The sequence below is a fragment of the Condylostylus longicornis genome, unplaced genomic scaffold (genome assembly GCF_029603195.1).
Source record: "Condylostylus longicornis isolate FDR11 unplaced genomic scaffold, ASM2960319v2 ptg000010l, whole genome shotgun sequence".
NCBI lineage: Eukaryota > Metazoa > Arthropoda > Insecta > Diptera > Dolichopodidae > Condylostylus > Condylostylus longicornis.
In genome coordinates this window covers 5,784,366-5,808,992 of record NW_026577979.1, presented here as the reverse complement: position 1 = coordinate 5,808,992, position 24,627 = coordinate 5,784,366, and the positions used below count along the sequence as shown (strand labels likewise).

The window sequence follows — 24,627 nt, the reverse complement described above, 5'->3', positions numbered from 1 at the left end:
AAAGAAAAACAACGACAACAACAATTGAATAAGCAAGGCAATTTAAGTCAAAGGGAAGCTAAACGGTTAACAAAGACAGTATAATTAAAAGCCACAAAAGCGTCAAAAAAATTAAAAACGTCATAAAATTTTAATAAAATTTCACAAATCGCTACCACGAATTCTATTTTTAAAAATTTTAGAAAAAAGGTATTTGATGTTTACGCAATGTTTGCGATTCATTTCATTTGTGAAGCCAACAGATCTATTAACAGAAAGATTCAAAAGCCTGAAACACAATATGTCGCAGGTACATTTATTTTTCTTTATGCTTATAACATGACAGATTAAAATACAATTAAATAATAGACTTAAGCAGGTAATTTTAGTACAAAAAATATTTTCACCCAAAATAAAACAGTTGAGTTCCAAAATATAAAAACGTTATCGTAAAATTTACTATATAGTTTACAAGAATTTTTTGATAACCTTTCATACCAGTCTGTCGATCTAATTTGTCTATGGTCACGAAATACACGTAATTGATAAAGTGACACATATTTGTTTTTGACAACATTCACTTCATATTTTTATTTCTTCCTACTACTCTTTACATTTCAATTCTAGGAAGTTAAAAATTTTCTAGAATTATTTAAGTTTAACATAATTTTGAAATGTAAATTTTTAGTAAGCTAATATAATTCAAGATGGTGTATATTGGAAGTGGTAAATGTTTTTATTTTATTTTAAATTTTTATATATTAAAATAATTCAAATGCAGATGGAAGAGTTTATGAGAAACAACCTTGGAGTGTAAGCTGGTTTTTGGGCCTATTCACAGGGTTTTATCATTTTTTGATTGCTTTGTAAGTAAAATTAAACTAATTAAAAGAAAAATTATATTTAATATTACATATTTACCTACAAAATTCAAATTCACTTAAACAATACAAATGATGCAATAAAATTTACGAAATTATCTAATGGTCCTCCATATAAGTATACATAGGTGACGTACATAAAAATGAATTGTAGCAATTGATCCGTTATTACTTTTAAGTTAGTGTATGTGCTAAATAGCAGATTTTAGCATTAATTTAAATTATGCAAGATAACTTAAATTTAATTATTTCATTTTACATAAGTATGTACATATATATTTATAATTTTCGGTTGAAATGAATGCCCAATTAATTTAATGAATACCTTCAAAAATCAAATTTATAAAAACCGAATTTCTTTTGAAATTTTACTTCTGTAACATTACACCTGCCCACTATTTTGATACATACATATCTATTGATTTTGACAAAGTGCTATTACTGATTTTTCTGTTTTAATGTGCAGATAGGCAGGTAGGCAGATGTAGTTACTATATATAATATTCTATCAATTATATGAGTACCTACCTTTTATATTTTTATGTTAATTCATCTGTTGGCATTTTCGTACTAATATAATTTATTTTAATTAATTTTAGCTTTTCATCTTTAATTTCTCCATTGCAAGAACTTCAAAGTAGTGGAGGTTCCGGACAAAGAGGGGGTAAATATCAAAATAAATTTACTTCAAACGTTTGTTACCTATCAAAAAAAATTTTTTTTAAGGATGGGGTCCCGGAGGAGGAGGAGGAAGTGGTTCTGGTAGACCTGGTGATGACGGAAGAGGTAATGGACCTCGGAATAGGCGTGTCGGAAGAATAATGAGGATGTCAGATTGTGTTGTTCCTGGAGGAGGATGAGCACGGTAAAGTGTTCATAAAAGCTCAACACTTTTAGTGAACACCTAATTTTTCAATATTTATCTGATTATTTGAGTAAATTTTTCTATTGAAAAGCTTTACTGTGAATGACGAATTGTTCATAAACTCGAAAATTAGAGGGGAACCTTTCTGAAAATTTGAATCAGATAAATATTTTTATAAAAATAGTATCTAACAATGTATATACTATTTCCTTATTTTTAATTGAATGATAAATTAAAAGTAATTCATATTATATGTATTAAAATTTTTATCGGATTGGTCATAATTTTAAATGTAACCATTGTAAATAAGTTGATTTTCCACTATAAATATTGTAATAAATAATACTCCTATCGAAATCTATGATAAAAACTCTATTTAATACTCTATGAAAACCTAAAATGAATAGTCATTATTACAATGAAAAAATTTCTTAATTTTCAATATTTTATTGATATTCTCAAAAATTCATAATTTTCAGGTAAATTTATAATATTAACGGAAATTAGAAAAAAAATCAGGTTAAGGGTAAACCAGAAATTAAACGATCTTGAGAAAAACTTAAGAATTTTGTACAACTTTTTTTAAAGGAACACATATTGTTGTACCTTTAATATTATTGTTTTTATCAACCAAATTCAATTTCGGTCTTCAATAAACTTTTTGGCAGGTCCATTTAAAACTTTTTCCAAATGACTTCCATCCCAATAACATTTACCACAACCCTTTTGCAAAGAAAATTAAATTTCAATAATAGGAATTTTGATGCTGTAAAAATTAATTTACCTCACATATATAGAAATAATAATTTAAATCTATAACATGGTCAGGAATTTTACTGAGCTGAATTTTTTTGTTCTGATTTGTTGTTTTGGAGAAGAATGTTTTGCTGCTTGGAACATCTAAATGAAATAATAAATACAAGTCTGATGAAGACAAAATATATAAATATTTACATAAACTTACTTAAAATAAAATTCCGCTGAGGAGGTGATTCTGTAGGTTTTTTGATGTTATCTGTTTTACTATAATTTCCATTTATTAGTCTCTTCATATCATAGGTGTTTAATAATATAAATTCATTTGAATTACAAATTTGGCAGCGACTGAAAATGTCTTTCTTTGATAAAACTACATTATAATATTTTAGGACTTCCAAAATTTGATCTTCAACATCATTTGAATATAATTTAAAACAATGACCGTATGGTAAGTACTGTGAATACTAAATAGAAAGAAAATATACAATTTAAAATTTTTAATTCTATATTGTGTTACGGATATTCATTTTTACCTTAACAAAACGTTCACCTTTTGTTAGTACAAAACGATTCTCTTTTAAAGCTACTTTAATACAAATATCCTCAGGGACTTCTAAACCTGCAACAACTAAGCAATCGACACCATATTTCCTGAGACCCTTACACAAACCGGCAAGCATTTCATCACATATAAATTTTACATCCTTAGTGCTATAAAAGTAAAATATATAGTACACATTTAAAAGCAAATATGCAAATATACGTTGTTTTCATTGAAAACGGACTTGGCGTTTCTGAATCTTCTGTTATATTGCTTTCAGTTTTAGAAACCTTTATTGGAACCGCTTTCTTTTTGAATTTTTGTGTTTTGCTTTTAGATTCAGAAATAATATCTTCAACAAAAGAATCAAAGCAATATGGCTGTCTCTCAAAGATTTCTTTGATTGTGTTATATATCTCTATCAAACAAAATGCATCCAAAGCTTAACGGAAAACAAAAACAAATAAATTGAAAAAATTCGTATATTTACTTAATAATTTTAATATTTACCCGCATAATTAATTTGCTCTGTACGTAGTGGACGATTTGACCAATTGGAGCATTGGTTTGACTTGTCTAACTTTTTTCCAAAACATAATTCAACCAAAGCACTTAAATTTTGACCAGGTTTTTCAACTGAAAAATAAAAATTCAACATCTTCTACTTTTTAAAATAAGAAAAACTTATTAACCCTTATAAGGAAACTTAAAACTCATTATTTTGTTAACATTTCTCCATAAAATTTGAATATCTAAATACGCACAACTATTTTGTATATTTATGTTTAACATTGGCAAATCTTTTTCTAACATTGCTAAGTCTTGTTGCAAACAAAAACCCAATTTTAATATTTCGTTATTACAAAAAACATTTTCTCCAAGTTTACTCCACATATTACCTTTGAGTTCATTACTAAGCACATCAATTAAGTATACTGTATCTTTTGCCGCAATTTGTATTAAATTAAGCATAGCTTCACCTTTAAAGGATGGTTTAAATTCTGCATCAAATGCTATTAAGCTTTCTGATCTCAATCTTTTCAGCATAGCTTCAAAAGATTCTGGTCGGTCTACATAAATAATATTCTCTTTTCTCAGATTTAAAGTATAAAATTGCTTTCTTGAAGTTCCCGGTTCTTCACCGACGACTGATCTTTTTGTTGAAAAAAATTTCATTTGACCATTCCACGAATCGTCATCAGCAGAAGTTTTTATTCCATCTGCTAAATTTTCTTGAAGTGCAAAAGGTAAACGATCTATAGGTATCCGAAATACTTTTAACCAGTATAAAGTTTCTTTTGTATCTCCGTTGAACCAAATTGCATATATTAGATCAAGTTCAAGATCTTTTGAATTTGCTAATAGCTCCGTAACAAGTTCGCGCCAGGCATCATTACTCATTCCTTTTTCTATATATCTTTTATGTATAAGATATTGAAGACAGCCATAATTTTTTTGTCGATTAACATTAGGTACTGATTCCTGTGGTATATTGTATTTTTTTGCTAATCTAACAATTAGTTTTGTTAAAGGTTTCGATTGAAGCTTTTCATACCTAACATCATTATATTTATATTCTCTGATAAGAAAAGAATTAAAATGATTTTTAAATCAAGATGTTAAAAATATTGTCGGTAAACAGGCTGTTTGTTTTGCCTATTTAAAAAAACATAAAAATTAATCTTACACTTACGAAATAATTTTATCACATTCATTTGTAACTGAAGAGTTTGGATTTAGAAATGAATCTAAAATTTCAACAATGTCGCGTTGTAAATGCTTTGCTTTGTCTAAATATTCTTCTGCAATAGATATCTTATCTTGCATAATTAAGGGCAACGGAATATCATAAAGTGTAAACCTGTTTGTTAAGTCCAAATACAACGCCCAATGAGAAGCCTTAAAGCGAAATTACAATCAATTCAAATACGTACATAGATATACTTTTATAGTAAGCACTTTAAGTTTATTGCAAAATACTCACGTCTTTATAATAACGATTTTTCACTAGCTCTCTAATTTTTTCCACAAATAATTCCTTGGCCTTTGTTAATTCATAAGCATCCCTCACAGCCTTATATAAAATTGGGATGCCTTGAGTTTTGATAAAATTAAAAGCCACCATTTTCATATTGTCAGTACATTTTTCAGATATGTGTGGTTTCATTTTTTTTAAATTACAAACTGTAACTAAAACTGAACACACCGTTACAACCAGACTAGAACTAGAGCTTATATTTAAATCAGATTATCTTACCAAAATAAGCTAAATTATTTTTTGTTTTCAAATTGTTACATCCAGGGGAATTTGCAAAAATCTTTAAAGCCAATAATAGAGGATTTTCATTTAAGATGAATAAATCTTCAAGAGCTTGTTTAATGGCGGGTGTTTTCTTATCTAAATATTTTACAAAAGTAAATATTTTAATAGTATGTAAATACTTATTCAAATTTCATTTCATACATAAGGCCCATTGCTTCTTAAATGTTTCAAACCAATTATTAATTTCCTCACACAAGCTTGCATCAAAATCTAAAATAATTGAGTATCAGAAAATGTTTATTAATCAAAAGATACCGATTACCTTTGTCATTTAAATCAGCTCCTTTGGTTAAATCTAAATCAAAATGAAAAAGAATTTTAATTATTTAAATTTAATATAAAAAATAAAATTTATGTTCAATTCTAGTTTTTTGCTTTTATGTGTAAAATTTTTAATAGCACTAAAGCAATAATTTAAATAATTTAAAAAAATATTTGATTTAAAAAATATAAGAGACCCATTTCCGCAAAATTTCTAATTGCAGATTGTTTATTTTTTTTTCATATTTAGTTTAAATCATAAATGTATATAGTTTCATTTTGTCATATTCAGCTAGGTAGGTATTCACCTACCCGATATATGATATACAAAATTTAACATTATATACATATTATATATGTATATATATGCAATAATATATGGATTAAAATTAAATTCCACCAGTATATTATTTTGGTAATCATCATATTTTATTACCTGGAACTACAGTCACACACATGTTTTGCAATGTCTTAGTTAAAGCATTAGCGCCAGGGCAATAAAAATCGTAAATATCCTAAAATAAGAAAATAAAACATTTGCTTTAAACAAATCTAAGATAATTTTTACGTCATCTTCTTCATCCTCCATTCCAGCTGGCAAAAATCTAGTGCCCATTTTTAAAATTTAATAATTTTTTTTCTTTACAAACTACTAAAATATTTTACTTTATTATTTATTGTAATTAAATATATTCCAAACTATTTAAATCATATAACGACACCCCTACGAAACTTTAGTTCTATGTACTTGTTTTTCAAAATTAAAAGCCAATGTAAAAATCTCCTTTAAAATAAATTCTCAATCTTTAGATCTGTTCAGTATTTGCATTTTGACTTAAACTGTCATTATGTAGTATGTTTACAATACTATCAAAACAAACCCGACAAATATTAGATCTATCAACGAGCTCTTTCGAATATCAAAAATTTTGTAAATGTCAAAAAATTTTCATTCTCTTTCTCTCTCATTTTTGAATTTTAAAAGTTTTTTATACATTTGCGTTAAAATTTTGTTGTTTATTTTGAATGAACTTTCATTTAAATTTATATATGTACTCTTCTTTTTGGTACTTTTTTGAATGAAATATATTTTGAATTGAGAATGAAATATATTTACACAGAAAGCTTTTCTATTAAATTTTTCATTGGCAAGTATATGACAAGTAAATGACATGTATATTTATAAGTTCACAAGCAAAATTTTAAGGTACCTTAACCGAAATGCAACAACTAATTTAAAATTATTTTTGTACTTTGAACAACGGAAGACTTGTTAGCCAAATAAAAACATTCCTTTTATTAGTAAAAGTATATCCTTAATATTTATATAACAATGAAACAAAATTATTAGACAATAATTAGACAAAATTATTAGAAACTTTGGACGAGAAATTTTGAACTTAAAATTTTGTATGTAAGTTGATAATATATGTAGTGTTTATAATTGTATTTCGTAAAACTGGAACATTCTTATTAGTTTATTTGAATATGTTTCAGGAAAAATATCTTTTATAGGTATCAGATCAATTCATACGAAAATTTAGAATCAATTGAAATATGGACGTCAGTTTTTTGCTAAAACTAGTTATATTATATGACCATAAGTTGCATCAGCTTTCAGCACTTTTATGCTCAAGTAGTACCAGATGCTCAAGTAGTACCAAATAACATTGAAAATTAATAATTTAAAATGTGCTATATGTGTATAAAATAACAAATAAGATAATCGTATCTATCTAATAGCAATAACTAACGCTTAATATCGACATAAAATTGAAAAACTTTTACATGATAATATTTCTGATAACTATAACAGGCGTTTAAAACAGAAATGTTTTAAAGCAACGATCGAAAAAAAGAATATTTGAAAACTTCAAGGACTTTTTGTTTTAAAAATGACCAATCTCTGACTGTTACTGAATGTCAAACTTTAAATATAAAAAGATCAAACGTCAATCTGACATTTTATAAACGCTTCCTACTTCTAAAGACAAAATCCAAAAAAAGTTTTATTGCTTGGTTTTTTTAATTAAATAAGGGTTTGCTTCAGTATATATCAAATAATATTATTAATAGAGCTTATAAAACTAAGGAATTTTTGAAGTTGTTGAAGTTGCAATAAAATTAGAAATTAAAGTTTTATGCTCACTTAATATGGATGAACAAAATGGTAGGTTATGAAACGTTATAATATAATTTATTAATAATCGATTTTCAGGTGAATATGAGCATCAAGTAAGGCCTGAATCAGCTCAATCTGAAAATTCTGATGCTCAAGTAGACTCTAGCAAAGGAATAAAATCGAAATCGAAAAGTCGCAGTCGCTCCCGTTCTTGCAGTCAAGGTGAAACTACTCGGAAGAGTCGATCAAGAAGTGGAAGTCGTGATTCATTTGATTCTAGAAGTAGAAGTCGTAGTAAATCAAAAAGTGATCATGAACAAGTAAATGGAAACGGTAAAATTGAAACCCGATCTAATTCTAAAGAAAACAATGGAAGATCAAGTCGGAGTCGTAGTGGTTCAAAAGATTCTGTAAAGTCCAGAAGTCAAAATAGAAGTGAGTCAAGAGAAAGCGGAAGCCATTCTCCCATTAGTGAAAGTGGTTCCAAGCGAAGTGGATCAAGAAGAAGCAGAAGTGGTTCTAAACATAGTCAAAACATTTCAAGAAAAAGTCGCAGCGGCTCAGAAAGGAGTGACCGAAGTAGATCTAGTAAAAGAAGCGAACTAGATTCTGCCCAACATATTGCCGACCCTTCACGAGAGAAAAGCAGAAGTGGTTCTAGAAATAGTAGAAGTGGCTCCAGACGAAGCCACAGCGGCTCAAGAGAAAGCCGAAGTAATTCTAGGCGTAGTAAAAGTCGTTCCAGAAGAAGTTTGAGTAGATCTAAAAGAAGCAGGAGCGGTTCTAGGCAAAGTGTAAGTATTTCTAAACAAAGTCGAAGTGGTTCGAAAGAAAGCGTGAGACGGAGTGGAAGTGGCTCAGGCCGCAGCAGAAGTGCTTCAAAACATAGAAGTAGCGCTTCAAGGAAAAGCAGAAGTGGTTCTCGGAAAAGCAGAAGTGGTTCTCGGAGAAGCAGAAGTGGTTCAGAAGTTAGTATAAGTCATTCTAGAAAAAGTAGAAGTCATTCGAGACGGAGCAGGAGTCCTTCAAATCGTAGTAAAAGTGGTTCCAGAAAAAGTATAAGTCCATCTAAAAGAAGTAAGTCTGGTTCTAGGAAAAGTCGAAGTGGATCTAGGCATAGTAGAAGCGATTCCAGGAGTAGTAGAAGTGGTTCTAGAAGAAGTAAGTCTGGTTCTAGAAAAAGCCGTAGTGGATCTAGACGTAGTAGAAGTGGTTCCCCACGCAGCCGCAGCCGATCCCAACACAGTCGTAGCGGGTCGCCACGAAGTAGAAATGGCTCAGCTCGTAGTAGAAGTGGCTCGGCACGTAGCAGAAGTGGGTCAAGAAGAACTCGTAGTGGTTCCAGGCGCAGTCGAAGTGGTAGCGCACGTAGCCGCAGCGCTTCAGCACGTAGCAGAAGCAGATCCAGGCATAGCAGAAGCAGCTCTCGTGATAGTAGAAGCAGGAGCAGGTCTAAAAGAAGTAAAAGTGTGTCCAGGAGTCGTAGTGGATCGCGACGAAGCCGAAGTGGCTCTCGGCGCAGCAGAAGTATAAGTCGTAGCAGATCCAGAAGCAGAAGTGGGGCTGATTCAAGAAGTAGAAGTAGATCAAGAGGTAAGGATTCTAGTCGTTCACGTAGTGCAAGTAAAACACGATCTAGAAAAAGTCGAAGCCGTTCAAGATCTAGCAGAAGTCGAAGTGGATCAGCAAGTGACTCTCCGGTAAAAAAGAAAAAGAGAGTTGTTTTTAGCGACTCAGAAGGTATAAATTTGTTTGCTTAAATACCCTTAGCTTTGAAACTACATGCCTAATTCAATAATTAAATTCAAACTTATAATTTAGATGAAGAAAACGAATCGAAAGAACAACGAAAACGGCCAAAAATTACAGACACAGATAACGAAGACGAAAATGAACCAGGAGAAAATGCTGAAAATTCAGAGAATAAGGGCGAAACAACGAAAGAAAATAATACCGTTGTTGACAGTTCTGATGACGAAAATATTCCCATTTCAAATGAGTAAGATTAATTCATTTAATACGTATATAACACTCTTGATTTTAAAACCAAAATAATGTTTTTAGCGTTGATAATTTTATTTCGGACTTTGATGCTATGTTATTACGAAAAAAAGAGGAAAAGTCGAAGCGTCGCAAAAGACGGGATATTGATTTAATAAATGATAATGGTAAACTAAAAAATTTTGTATATTAATTTCAACACTTCATTTTATATTCGTATTTGCTAGATGACATAATTGATCAATTAATTCAAAATATGAAGGCTGCAGCAGAAGATGATCGTACACTTAATATGGAAAACAAACCTGCAATACGTAAAATTTCTATGTTGAAACAAGTTATGTCGCAATTGATCAAGAAGGATTTACAATTAGCGTTTTTAGAGCATAATATTCTTAATGTTTTAACTGATTGGTTAGCGCCATTACCAAATAAAAGTTTACCCTGTTTACAAATAAGAGAAAGTATATTAAGACTCCTTTCAGATGTAAGAGCTAACAAAATCAATAACAAATTTTTTTTAATTAAACAAAAAATATATAATCATTTTACAATACTTTTAGTTTCCCACAATAGATAAAAGTTATTTAAAACAATCAGGCATAGGCAAAGCAGTTATGTATTTATACAAACATCCTAGAGAAACCAAACAAAATCGGGAAAGAGCTGGTCGTTTAATATCCGAATGGGCCAGACCAATTTTCAATTTAAGCACTGATTTTAAAGCAATGTCACGTGAAGAAAGAGTTCAAAGAGATTTAGAACAACAAGTTAGCAAAAAACGTAAATTAAGTCCTGAACCAAGTACATCTAAATCTACGAAACGTGATATACATTCAGCAATTTCAACAACTGAAGAAAAAGCATTAAGACCAGGTGACAAAGGATGGGTAGCGCGTGCAAGAGTTCCAATGCCATCAAATAAAGAATATGTTGTAAGACCAAAATCTACAGTAGATGTTGATATGAGTAGAGTGAGTTTATTATATACAATATCAATTTAGAAATGTAAAGAAAAAATTTGTTTTAAATTTTTAAGATTTCAAAAAAGAAAATGAACCGCTATGAGAAACATTTGAAGAAATTTATGGATGCAAAAAGATTGAAACAAACAAGACGAGCAGTGGAAATATCGATTGAAGGTAGAAAAATGGCACTATAAATTTAATTATATTATTTTTAAATTCTGATAATGGAATAAAATTAAAATTGAGTACGTATAGATTTTAATTCTGATTATGTAACTTAGATTTAACATTTTCTGTAAGTTAATTTTTCTTCTTCGTGATAATATTGAAATTTTGTAACTAAATAATAAACAAAATTTTGAAAAATAAAATAAATCTATATTATATATTTTATGTAATTGTTATATGCATATTTACCACATCTTTGTAAAACGGCATAGGTAAACATGTTTTTTGTGCCTCTCCTTTAGAGGAATTCACCAAAAAAAGGCTTGGTTTTAACAAACAGTTCGGCAAATATAAAAATGTTTTCTTAACTGGAAGTAATTCGTTTGTTAATGAAGCAGAAAATCTTTTTAATTGGTAAAATGACACACAAAATGTTTCACGTGGTACTATCCAAGTAACATTTTTAAAACTTTCACCAGTCTGAAGTTTATGATTACTATTATATAAAAAGTAATCATTTTTAAAAGGTGGTAGCATTTTATCAAGTTTAAATACATTAATATGTATACCACAATTACTCTTGCGTATTTCATCCATTGCAATCAAAATTGGCTCCAGAGATAAATTCATTTGGAAACGCATTTCAAAAATATATGATATAATTACAATACCATCATCATATTTTGCTGCTTCCTCCACATTTACGTATTTTCTTTTTATATAAATAACTTGAATTTCTAGAGCTTTTCTAATATTTTCAATTGTGTGAAAACTGCCGTATTTAAAATTTTTACCCCAATAAAAAACAATCCTTGAAAGAGTATAATTTCCATTTAAAGGTCCGCCTGTTAGATATGGACGTTGATTTGCATTCCACTTTCCGCTTAATACAGCTGCAAAAAACATTCCGATATTTATTGGAAAACTCAAAGAATTATACGCGGAAAGTAAACAAGATAGACGAAAGCTTTAGAGAAAAAAAACAACCAAAAGTATACTACGTACACATTGTTTTTCGCAGCCGCAAGTTATTTTAACTTGCAATTTTTTCTAAACTATTTTTTATTTATTATTTATAAATTTAATTTTAACCAAAACCTAGACCTGCTTTGAAAGCAACTGCGTCATTAAAATTATTGTTAACCACTAAAAGATAAATGTGCAATTTATGTATGGACATAATCAGCTGCACCACCTACATATACTCATAATGATATTAGAGAAATAGAAAAATTTTTCTAAAAATTAAATGGTTCTGAAGAAATTGTGCTATAACAGGTTCTTAGGCAATGCTGAGCTTACTAAGCACAAGGACAGCCTAAATACACTAACCACTCCAACTAACAAACTAATTTAATATCGATAATCCGCTTTTTACCTATCTTTCCAGTATTTTTGAAAAAAAAACTTTTCGGTTCTCTAAAATAGTTTGAAAATTTAAGAGCTGGAAGTACTATTTTATCTGCTACTTCATAATTAAGATCCGTTGGACTTAATATATTTTGATCCAAAATTCTTGCTTTATCGAATTTATTTAAATTTTTTAAAAAAATGTCTTTTACAATACTGATTTCATCTTTTTTGCTCATTTTGTGCGAATTGGTGTGAATTGTTTAAACAAAAACTGAATTTACGGATAATTTGGTTTAAATATATGTATGTACATATGTAATTTCAAATTTGATATTTACACATAAAAAATAAACAATTTAGTTTGTTTTTATTTTTGATTGAAAATTTAAGAAACTTTTGTTTAATTTTTTTAAATTAAATGAATGTACATAAATAGGTATAGTGCATAAGATCCCACAATATTTTATTATTTATTTATTCTATGACATTCATATGTACTACATAAAGATAATGGTACTAACACATAAACCCTTAAGCATTCGACTTGTGAGCTAAATTCAGGAAATATTGCTAATTTTATAATATTGTATTTTTGATTCCCTGTTCAAGTTCTTTATTAAGCAATTGAATCATTTGGTCCAGATAGTTTTACATATACGGAATTTAATAAATGAAATTTAAGTCTTTATCACAGAATCTTTAAAATTTATTTAGAAAAAATTTGTGTTAATATTTTATATTAATAGATTATAATTTCGATTTTTTTACAATATTTCTTGCAAAAATTACTTCCGGTTGTTTTGTTGGCTTTTGTATTTCACGATAGTTGTTTACAATACGTTTATTCTCATCTCTTGGACATGATTGTAAATTGCGAAAACTTGCAACCTAAAAATATAAATAAATATTCTATTATTATTACAAATATGTATATATATGTATAATTTAATACTTATATAAAATCAAAGAATAAGCTTTAATTAAAGCATTCTTAACGGAATTATTATCAATATACATACTTATATATTTTGCATGCATATATGTATGTACTTATTATTTAAGCGGAATACACACAAAGCATGCTCTTATATTTTAACTTCAAAATTCTTTGAAATCTTTAAATTTTGTAAAAGAAATATTTACATATATGTATGTACATATCAGAAAATTCATTGGCCAGGTTTTATTAAAATCCCTATATATAAATTCCTGATTTCAAAATTACAATAATACTGCATTAACACACTATTCAGGAATTATAGCTCTATAAGCTAAATTGTAAGTTAATACAATATCACTGCAATTTTCAAGCTACGCTATATTTTTGAAAATTTAAACTAATATATGTATTATGTACCCTGATATCGGAATTGTAATAATACCCGTATCGATACACAATTCAGGACTTGATATTTTATATGCTGAACTTTGCATTATTACAGTATTATTATAATTCCGATCTCAGGGATACAATTTATTTTATTAAATATTTAAAATAAAAAAATTGCTTAATAAATAAACCATTAACAGAAATTTTAATACATGTATGTACATCTAGTACTAGTATTATAGTATTTCATAGAAATTTACTTGTCCTTTAGAAACATAGATTGGTGTACGATAAATTATCCATGTAACACTTTCAAAATATGGTGCTGTAGTTAATGATCCCTTATATGTATAATAATGTTTACTTAATTCTTGTAAACCAATCCAAGAGAGGCAATCTAAAACAAAATAAAAAAAATAAAATTAACATTAGAAACAATTTAATATTAAATTATTTTAATAATAAACATTACGTTTTAAATTTTAAAAATGTATAGTAAAATTGCATTAGTATAAATAATTCAACAATTACAGCTCATAAGCTGAATTGTGTACTAATATAGTATTACCAGTTGTAATTGAATTTTTTAAGTAAAGAGAATGCATTATTAATAATTTTAAAATTTAATATAATAGCACAGCAATAAAAAAATTAGGATATTATGCAAACGATTCAAAAAATTTATTCAAAAGAAAATGCTAGAGTCTAAATTAGAATAATGATTGAAATACAGATTAGACCTAAAATTTAAAATAGACTTTTTCTCTTAGTACTTAAAAATTTCACAAAATCTCATTGAACTCTAGTCAAATGACAGTGTGTTGCCATATTTAATTCAGCATCTTAAATTTAAGAATATCGTACAAGTGTTAAAAAAAAACAGTTTGGAATTAACACCTTGGAACCATATAGCTTTATCAAAAAAAAAAATTAATTTTATATTAAACAAACAGAATTATAAAAAAAAAATACCTGGATCTAATGAAGTCCTTGTATAAACTTTTTGTACTCTATCAATACCAGCTGTTATTTTACGAAATTCTTTACATTCTTTATCACCACATGCTTGTATAAAAAATGCAACAACTAATAAACCATCATTTTTATTTTTTGCAATATCAAAATTATCATATTTTGAATTATAATGTACAACATGTGCTTCCATTGAATATTTTATACCTTCTAATGTATGTTCACAACCGGATTCATCATGATCAGCCCAATGAAAATGTAATTGTTCAAATATATATTTTTCATTATTATTTAATATACCACCCATTATATATGGTTGAAATTTTTTACCACGAAATGTTATTAATACTGTTAAACCAGTATTTTCTAATAATGCTGTACCAATTGGTTCCCAATAACCATGATATTCTAATGGTTCAATATCATCTTTATGTTCAATTTCACGATTTGATATTTCAATAGGTGATTGAACTGCCATTATTATTAATATATAAATTTTTTTTGTTGTTTTATTATTTATTAAGTATACAAATACTATTTTCTAATTTTTGACTTATAAAAAATTAAAAAATATTTTTTTTTCTCTACAATTTTAAGAAATTTGTTTAATAATACAATTATAGGGTACTAGTTACCTAATGAATTACAAGCACTTTAATAATTGTTATTTTTTTATTTATTTTTGTTTATTTAAATTGTATGTAATAAAACAATATTGTAAATTATGGTAATTTTCCTTATTCTCTTACAAACATAACATTTTTAAGTAATATTTTGAATTCACTATTCAAGAAGTTAAACACAAAATAAAAATAAGTATATTATAAAAATTTAATTATACAGTACTTGTCAAAAGAACTTTCTCATAAAATATTTATAAAAAATAATTTCAAAATAATTTGAAATTAAATATTACAGTTTTTGTTTACTTATTCTTCTTTTATTCCATTATTTTTTGTGAATGGAGCACTGTTTTTTTTTTTTTTTGTTTTTTATTTATAAGGTCTCACTATTGTATTCAAAATCTATTAATAAATTATTTTTGTATTTAATTAAATTTTACTACCCTAAAATTGTTGTAGGTATGTATGTGTTTATATAAAATTCAACAAAATACAACATGTGCAATAATTAACAAACTATTCAAGTGTTTTTTCCGTTTTTTTGCTTGTTTTTCACTCTGAATGTGACCAATTTCTTGAATAATAAAAAAAAAAACAAATCCAATGTTTTTTTATTGTGTTTGAATAGCGCGTTTGCGTGTAACTTTTATTTGAAAAAAAAAACAAAAAAAAAATGACAATCAGTCTCATCGATAGCTTGAATACTACTAAACTACTGATTCCTAAAAAAAATATTATTCTGACTAACTGACTATGGAAGTTTAATATACTTACAATTAAATAAAGTAATAATAATTAATTTTTTTACTATTCTACGATATTTTGTGCTTTTTTTTTATATATACGAGTATGTATATGATTATATAATCAAATGTTAAAATTATACTCGTAATAGCAGTTAACATAAAATATTTTGTTTTACAGCTTTCTTTATATATTATAATATAAATTTTAATTTTAAATTGTGATTTATTATATGCATATAAAACAGAAGGTCTATTTAAATTATATTGCATATGAATGTTAAATTTACTTTAAATTAAATATTATTTTATATAGAGCAATTAAGATAAGAGAAAATGAATATATGAAATTATTTTGTATCAGTTACATGATTCTTTCTAAGCTATTTATATTTTTTTTTTCAGTTTTTCCACTATTTTAGTTATCTATATTTTGAATTTTTGTTTTGAAAGTTGCATAAGAAAAAAATTAGGTATAAATTTTTTATCAAAAACAATGCATATGTCTTCAAAATTGCAGTAATAAATATTTTGCTATATAAAAAATTCATTAATTACAATTTTAAGGTTTCCTAAAACTTAATTTTGAATATTCGAAAATTCAATTTCGATCTCGTGAGATTTTTCAATTGTCGAATATAATTTGAATAACAACTTTCTGTTTTGAGTTACAATTTCGTATAACGTATAACACTTTAAATGTATAATACTCAAGTTTACATATATTGCGGTAGATCAATTCAAATTTTTAATATCTGGAAAATAAAAATCAGTAAAAAGACTATTCAAATTTGAATTCAATTGTGTAAAGAATTATACGTTCCATTTGCAAACTATTCCCAAATATTGCAGGTTAATTACATTTCAGGTAGGGTAAATAGAAAAGCACTTGTTAATTTTACTACACATAATTCATGATTATTGCATAATAATAACAAATTAATGAATAAATTATAAAAAAATAATTTGCGTCATATTCAATCTTAAATGCAATATGTAAAAGATACACATACAATACATATAAATCAATAACTTGGATATTAGCATTGTCAATATAGTTTATAAAGTGATAAGAAAAGACAATTTATATAATTACACAATAGATCACTTTTTTTGAGTGGCACTATTTTAAATTAAAAAACTTAATACTCACTAGCGCTCCTCAAAAAATGTAGTACGTTGTGTAATTACAAAAAGTTGCCTTCTGTGTATCACCATAAGTTCCATAAATATACAAAATGATATTAGTAAATATATTTTCAATTTTATTCGATTAATGAATAATTAATTATTCGCATAAGTTTTATAAATCTTATTTAATTTTGTAAATTAAAAATTTAAAAAGTGAACAATTTCGAGAAATTATTTATAACCTTTTACAAAACTTTCTATTAATGCTTTCTAATATGCGGCAGGCAGACGAACTATTCTAAAGTCTTACTTTATTTAATTTTAATTCTTTTTTGTTTTTTTTAATGTTTTTTTTTTGAAATACATAAGAGAAAACAAAACGTTGAAAATAATTTTGAAAAGCAATCAACCTAAAAGGACGTATGGTTTTATTTTATGGTGGCTACGCATTATTATTGTAGATTTAAAATTTTTTTACTTAAAGACATACAGCTTAGTATAACTATATACACATATACATAGATATATAAAATCTCTTTATAAATTATAGTAAATTTTGTTAATTAATAAAAATTAAGACAAATTACATGGATTTTGGAGATAAAACAAAAAAAATGATAAAATACGAAAATTCTTAGTGATCGTTTATAAAAAGTTCTAATATAGAAAGATAGACTAGGTGTGGGTAACCTTTTTCAGTCGTGAGTCGTAAATCTAATAAAATAGGTTGGCAACAATTGACATGAAGCTTACTTAGACGTAATACTAAATATGCGGCAATTAATTTGATTAATCCACGTTAGTACTAACATAAAGTATACAAATATTTATTTATGAATCAACAAAACGTAAATAAATAATATAAAAAATGTTTTAGGTAAATAAAAATAACATTTAAAATTAAATTTCCAATAAAATTTTTTTTGCAATTGTTAATTTATTAATGTTATCAGATGCTATTAAATATAATACACTAAGTCCTCGAGATACGACATTTTTGGTTCCAGAAATTTATGTCGTAACTCGAATTGTCATTTGAGGAGGGAAAAAAATGTATGGAAACAAAAAGTGAAAATAGACAAACTGTTTTATAAAATAATTGATCTTTTTTTTTAAAAAAGGTAACAAAGTTTGAAAAAAACAACAAAATATAATAACAAAACCACAAAAATTCAATGATGTAACAAAAATAAATAAAATAAAATCTAAATAAGTTGATATTTTATCACTTCAATTCGTATTCTTAACTACTAACTAGAATTTTTAACTAGAAAGAGTTCATTGTTGAAGTATGTGCTTTAGTCTCGTCTTATAACTAAATTCGGTATAGATTTTTATTCAAAAAACAGTAAAATCTGTCAAAAAAACAATTTTTTTTTTAAATTTTCAATGTCGTATTAGGAACAATGTCGTAAGCCGAATAAAAATGATCCAAATTTATATCATGTCGTATTAGAAGATGTCGTATCTCGAGGACTTAGTGTATTTAATTTTACTTATACTTGTGTTATTTGTAGTTTACGTTAAAATAAAAATAAATAAAAAATAAAAGGCAATGTCAATTATAGACCTACATGTACAGGTTGGTGTAGTTGGTGCAGTGTTATACTACTTAGAGTGCTATATGGCTTAAAGGGAGGAGGGACATAGACATATAGAATTTTACTACTCAAATAAGCACATTTAACTTTTGCAAACGAACTTTTAAAAACTAATTATTTATTCATACGAATTTCGTTCGTAGCTCTGAAATTTGGAAAATTACAAATAACATATTAAAATTCTGCTCCGAATATTCGTAAAGGAGTAATCAGAGAATGATCGTAATAAATTTTCAAATTTTTAATACATATTTTTGTTTGAACTTGAGTTACTCTAATACAGTTACAATGGAAAGAAATGAATCCATATATTTTGCCAACCGAAAGCAAATTTTGTTATCGATCATTTAAAAGTTTACGTCGTAGGTAAACTCATTATTCGTAGAATTCTGAGAGTGAAATTTTTAATAGAGCTGTATACAACTATGTATGTATGTATGTATGTATAGTCAAATTGAGAATTATTCTTAGTAGTGTTTTAGTCTCGTTAAATACAGGAATTAAGTATTACTTTTGCTTCAAGAGAAATAGAAGATCCTTTAATTGAAATACTTTTGAAAATGAAAAATAATCGAAAATTTACAATGATTCAATTTTTTTCTATCTTTTCACTCTATCAGTCTGTTTTACCGTAATAATCCTACAAAAAAATTCAAATTCGAAAGAAAGTAATTATAAAACTTTTGAGCGTTTCACACATTTCCTTCATTCTAATTATACAATCAATATTCAATAATTAAAAAAATAAATTAGTATGCCGAACTACATGAAACAATTATTGAATGCCTTCCATTTATATAGATGAAAATATCTAGAGTTGATATTACATGTTTTATACACTTTATATAATATGTACTCATATATATATTAATGAAAATAACCAATTTACAATAGTGCATCTTCTTAAATGCAATAAAAATAAAAGTAAAAAAAAATTTCAACTATGTATAATCATGATATAAAAATCAATAATATATCAAAGTCAAGGGAAAGAAAAAAATGTTTACATACTCTTATTATAGGACTATATACTTTACGTCTATATAGTGTTTTTCTGATTGATTTATTTTATTGGATTTGTGCATGCTTTCTATTTAGATTTCCTTCATTTAATAGTAAAGTTATTATTACCTATAACAATTTATATATATGTACATATACATATAAGTATAATATTGAGTGCATAAATAATTTTATCATTAGGGTAACCGATTCTATTAAAATTTAGTTGATAAAAAATATTGAATTATTATTTAATGTAGATTCATTCTGTAGTATATTATACTTGTAGTCAAATAATTAATACGACGAATGTAAGGAAAAATTTATCTGATCTTGCAATGCTTTTTGTAAAACCTATTTTGGAATCGATTGCGGTACAATGTTTCTTGACGAAGTATGTGAAACGATTTCTGTTGTTTAATTTACAAATTGAATAATTCAATGATTTTCAAATGAAATTGAAAATCTTAATAAGAATAAGTTTCTGTAAATTTTATAATTTCCTTATTCTATTTTATATTATAATTGATTTCTACTTGAACAATAACATCATACCATACACGCACTCTGGCTCCAATAATTTTATAGAATTATACATTAGATAGGGTCCTTTATTTTATCTTAATGGAAATTTCTTCATGCAACTGCAGAACAGATGGATGACGTAATCAAAGGAACGAGTTAAAGGCAGAAAAATTATTCATTAAAAAAATTTTTCTCCTCGAACTGGACTCGAACCAGTGACCTACCGCTTTCTAGGCGGACGCTCTACCAACTGAGCTACAGAGGCATGAAGAAATTGCCGACGAAATGTTCTCTACATTGCTTTATACTGTAATTCACATGATTACTAAGTATTTGTTTTTTGTTTACATTGATTGCTACATACAATCCATTGAAACACACAATATTCTTATTGATTCCGCAACTATAATGTTGTATTAGTAAAATTCATAATATAAGGGTCCTTTATATTTTATTTGCATCTAATTAGTAGCACGTTAAAATGTCAATTATACCCAAATGCAAAATTATTTTTATCATTCGGAAACTCCTTATTATTTTCAATATTGCAATTCCATTATTAATTTTATATGCAATAAAGTTCATTTAAAAAAATTTCATTGCAATATTTCTTGGAACAAGATGTGAAGAACTTGATACGTATATGTATTGTTGTAGAAGTTTAATTAATTTTATTAAATATTAGAATTTTGAATTATTTGCATTTCAAATTATAGAAACTATGGAACTTACAATATATCAATGTTTATTAAAAGTTATTACATAATATTTATTACATATTTGAAAGTTATTCAGAAACTTATTACGTAACAAGCATAAAATCTATAACAGCATTAATCGCCTATCCCTTACTGGATGTTAGCGGTCATATGTCGGTTTTCATAATACGCTGGTTTCCATGTTGTTGTATTCTACTCAGTATATTGCTTCAAGTCATCTATATTTAATATACCCGTCCACTATGAGTTGTAGAAGTTCATATATCCTGCCCTGCATTATATGACCAAAATATTCTATTTTTCTGCGCTTAATATTTGTCAGTAGCTGCCGGTTTGATGCAACTCTACGCAGAAACTCGTTATTGGATACGTGGTCAACTCATGGTAGTTTAGCATTTTTCTAAATATCCACATTTCGAATGAGAACAAGCAAATTTCTGACACTGACTTTAAAATATAATATTTATACAATAGAAATAAAAATTATTGTTTATAAATTTTTTATTAAAATATAAAACTAATGTTGTAACGTTAAAGTTTAAATTGTATAACAATATTCTTGTAATTGTAATTGCTTGTAATTGATAATTGTATAACAATATAATGTATGGCTTTTTAAAATTATTATTGATTAAACAATTTTTCAAAGAAAAGCTACTATTTACGAAGGCATGTAATGCATAAAATGCACTCCATGAAACTAGAACTGTAGCTTTTAACAGTATTTTAATCGAAAGTCGAAACAATCAAAAACTGATAGTTGTTTTCGTACATATATATGTTGTGTATAATAAATTTAATTTACAGTTTTTATTATTTTATTTTAGAGTTATACCTTTTAAATTAACTTCAGACCCATTTTAACTTCAGAAAAATGTAAAATTGAATTTAACCTTTGGTTTACACCACAAACTTTTTGATTTTAAATTGAGTTTTAAAACTACTTTGACTTAAGCAACGAACTAGAAAATTTTAAATTCTACAACTTTAAACCCTAAAATTCAAATTTTTTATAGTTAAGAAATTATTTGTTTATTTCCTTAAGTTCGCAATTTAAAACTTTATAAGTTCGCAATTTGAAACTTTAAACTTCTTTAAATTTAGATTTTAAGTCTTGCTTAGATTTTAAATCCGACCATAATTTAAAGTTTGAAATTTAAAATTTACTATATCTAATACATTTGGTGTACAGTCTGCCTCTACAATAACGCCGCTTACAAATACGAATACGAATGTCCTCAACTATTGTCCTTTCTTATTACATAAATTTATTTCTTTAACTTTATTAAACATCAACAAATTGTTCATTCCATTTTGTTTTTTTTCTTTTTGCCCCCAAATTATTTACATAATTACAAAGTTATTTCATAGCTAAAATTTAAAAATTATAAAAAAAATTTGAATTAAAGCAAAGATTATCAAAGTGTTTACAATGTCAAAATTTTTTAATTTTTATTTCTATTGTTAAATTTTAAATACATTTTTATTTTTAAAAATATTTTTTTAATAAATATAGCACTGAAATGGAAGTTTGTCGTTTATTTTCGATTTTTGATATTTTTTATACTTTTATCATTGAAAATCCAGGATCAATTATTGTTATTCTTGCTATAATAATTGCAACATTCATGTTGTTCAACTTTTTTAGTATATTGCATTTAAGTGAGTGTAATACAGGGAATGGAATTGATTATTACGATTGTACTCTTAAAAATGGTAAGAATAAAAATAAAACAGTTAGAATCAACAAAATACATTTCGCTTCTCGAAATTTTTGTATACTTAATAATGATTAAAATTAGGTCCAATTTCATGGAAGCACAAATATCCTTCAGCAAATGGAAACTTTCAATCGCCTATAAATATAATTAGCGTTGAGACATCATTACTGTTAATTTATGAGCCGTTAATTTGGAATTATTATGATGAAATACCTACAGAAATATTTATTCGAAATTCAGGGTATACAGGTACGAATATAATAAAAAAAAAATTAAAATTATAAAATCTTGTTAAGGTGCCTAAATTATTAAAGTGTTCGTTGTTTTTATAGTTGAATTAAAAGCAAATTTTTCATGTAACGTTCCAACTATAAGTGGTGCTGATCTACTTGAAAATTACAAATTTTTGAATTTATGCTTTCGTTGGAGTATTTTAGATGATCAGGGATCAGAGCATTCAATTAATAATAAAAAATATCCTGTTGAATTACAAGTAGGTGCCGTTTAATTTATCTGGTACTTAACATTAAAAACCTTTTTTGTTAACATAAATAAAGTTTTATTAATTAATTTGTTTTCATTAAGCTTACATGAAAATATTCATTTTTTTATAGGTTTCACACGTGTCTCAAGATAATTTGGTGCATAATAGTGAATCATCTGATTTAGGAGTGCTAGTATTAAGTTTTTTTTTTGCAGTAAATATTATAAAAATTTTCATCAGATGTTCATATTAAATTAAAATATGTTTTTTTTTTTTTCATTTTAATTAAGATAACAAAAAATGATAATCCATGCTTAGATCCAATAATTTTGAATTTACGAAAAATTCGTGGACCAGGAATATGGGTTCAAATACCATCATTTCCCTTATCATGGCTATGTTACAATTTTCAAACAAATTTTTATAGCTACGGTGGATCATTGACTGAACCACCTTGTTGTGAAGGAGTAACTTGGTTTATTTTTCCTGAACCAATGGCCATAAGCATAAAACAGGTAATAAGCTTCAATAAAATGTCAATTACATACATACATATATACATGTATAAAAAGATTGTAATATCATTAATATAAATATTATATTATGGAAATATATGTGTATATGTATGTATGTAGAATTTCTTACATATTAATATTTCAATTAAAATATCCTGTAATCCAAATTAGCTGTCTGAGTTTCGGACTCTTCAATCAAGAACTTTAAATAAAATTTTAAATAATTCAAGACCAATTCAAAATTTAAATTCAAGGATTGTTTGCCTAAATAGATACATTGGATATGATGAAGAAACTGAAGATGAAGACGTTCCAGCAATTTGTGATTAAAATAAAAAAATTAATTTTTTTTTTTGTAAAATATGACTTTCAAATGCCTGTAATAAAGTATTTATTTCGACAGTTTAGGGATACTAATTGCTAAATTGTGTAATTTACGAGTAAGTACTAATGTACATATATTTGGACAGCTTTATAGTTATGGAATCAAAAATTATTTATTTTTATCTATATCTATACATATATCTTTTATTAATTAAATATTTTTTAATTGTTAAAAAAGTAATATTGTGTTATTATTGAAAATGTAGATCTAACTTCAAGTTGACTCCTGTAACACAATTTCAATTCTCTTTTTACATTATGTATATATAACGTATGTCCGTACAGGTTTGGTAGCCTTTAATGATTGCTACAACAAAAAATTTGACTTGATATTTCATCCATTTAAATTTTTTTCGATAATTCATTTGATATTATTATTCAATTTTTGACGAATTGAAAGTTAAATATAAATTTTGTTTGACTTGGATTTACTTTAAGTCAAGCATTAATTATTTTTCATAACACTTTTTCTATTCTGTAGGTACCTGTTTTTTTTACCTATTACTTTTTCACAACATTCAAAAGCAACAATCTCTTCACTTCCACTTTAATAAAATAACAATTTCTAAGCTGTATGTTTTGTTATAAATATTGCAAAATATAAAGGTCATCTTTACTTAACCCTCTTGGATACCAGGTTAAAGTTACGTTTATCC

The 24,627-nt window shown here is 26.3% G+C and overlaps 6 protein-coding genes across 7 annotated transcripts; 3 read left to right on the top strand and 3 right to left on the bottom strand.

Moving 5' to 3' along the window:
• The first annotated feature begins 563 nt into the window (after positions 1 to 563).
• On the top strand, positions 564 to 2,082 carry LOC129619118 (glycine-rich selenoprotein-like). Its single transcript, XM_055534213.1, has 4 exons — positions 564 to 705; positions 761 to 845; positions 1,460 to 1,524; positions 1,587 to 2,082. Exons 1-4 carry the CDS (start codon positions 687 to 689, stop codon positions 1,718 to 1,720), a joined length of 303 nt encoding a protein of 100 aa, XP_055390188.1. The 5' UTR covers positions 564 to 686; the 3' UTR covers positions 1,721 to 2,082.
• Positions 2,083 to 2,158: 76 nt separating this feature from the next.
• On the bottom strand, positions 2,159 to 6,420 carry LOC129618818 (exonuclease mut-7 homolog). Its single transcript, XM_055533831.1, has 14 exons — positions 6,178 to 6,420; positions 6,046 to 6,124; positions 5,611 to 5,643; positions 5,490 to 5,558; positions 5,283 to 5,423; positions 5,010 to 5,221; positions 4,719 to 4,924; positions 3,718 to 4,604; positions 3,536 to 3,661; positions 3,248 to 3,467; positions 3,018 to 3,195; positions 2,690 to 2,948; positions 2,510 to 2,625; positions 2,159 to 2,448 (listed from the first exon to the last, which is right to left on the bottom strand). Exons 1-14 carry the CDS (start codon positions 6,223 to 6,225, stop codon positions 2,362 to 2,364), a joined length of 2,661 nt encoding a protein of 886 aa, XP_055389806.1. The 5' UTR covers positions 6,226 to 6,420; the 3' UTR covers positions 2,159 to 2,361.
• Positions 6,421 to 7,596: 1,176 nt separating this feature from the next.
• LOC129618717 (IWS1-like protein) lies at positions 7,597 to 11,093 on the top strand. The gene is made up of 7 exons (XM_055533663.1): positions 7,597 to 7,779; positions 7,828 to 9,471; positions 9,553 to 9,730; positions 9,796 to 9,899; positions 9,960 to 10,219; positions 10,296 to 10,706; positions 10,772 to 11,093. Exons 1-7 carry the CDS (start codon positions 7,764 to 7,766, stop codon positions 10,892 to 10,894), a joined length of 2,736 nt encoding a protein of 911 aa, XP_055389638.1. The 5' UTR covers positions 7,597 to 7,763; the 3' UTR covers positions 10,895 to 11,093.
• LOC129618867 (carbonic anhydrase 1-like) lies at positions 11,091 to 11,774 on the bottom strand. Its single transcript, XM_055533891.1, has one exon. It carries the CDS (start codon positions 11,772 to 11,774, stop codon positions 11,091 to 11,093), a length of 684 nt encoding a protein of 227 aa, XP_055389866.1.
• Positions 11,775 to 12,911: 1,137 nt separating this feature from the next.
• LOC129619091 (carbonic anhydrase 2) lies at positions 12,912 to 15,180 on the bottom strand. Its single transcript, XM_055534176.1, has 3 exons — positions 14,524 to 15,180; positions 13,812 to 13,948; positions 12,912 to 13,109 (listed from the first exon to the last, which is right to left on the bottom strand). Exons 1-3 carry the CDS (start codon positions 14,999 to 15,001, stop codon positions 12,969 to 12,971), a joined length of 756 nt encoding a protein of 251 aa, XP_055390151.1. The 5' UTR covers positions 15,002 to 15,180; the 3' UTR covers positions 12,912 to 12,968.
• A 673-nt stretch (positions 15,181 to 15,853) lies between these two features.
• LOC129618668 (carbonic anhydrase 1-like) lies at positions 15,854 to 24,041 on the top strand. Of its 2 annotated transcripts, XM_055533564.1 has the most exons (7): positions 15,854 to 15,931; positions 22,455 to 22,583; positions 22,670 to 22,837; positions 22,921 to 23,081; positions 23,203 to 23,286; positions 23,363 to 23,587; positions 23,759 to 24,041. In XM_055533564.1, the coding sequence occupies exons 2-7, from the start codon at positions 22,496 to 22,498 to the stop codon at positions 23,915 to 23,917; spliced, it is 885 nt and encodes a 294-aa protein (XP_055389539.1). In that variant the 5' UTR covers positions 15,854 to 15,931; positions 22,455 to 22,495; the 3' UTR covers positions 23,918 to 24,041. The 2 variants fall into 2 exon arrangements, with proteins under 2 accessions (XP_055389539.1, XP_055389540.1); XM_055533565.1 differs by lacking the exon at positions 23,203 to 23,286.
• Positions 24,042 to 24,627: the final 586 nt, after the last annotated feature.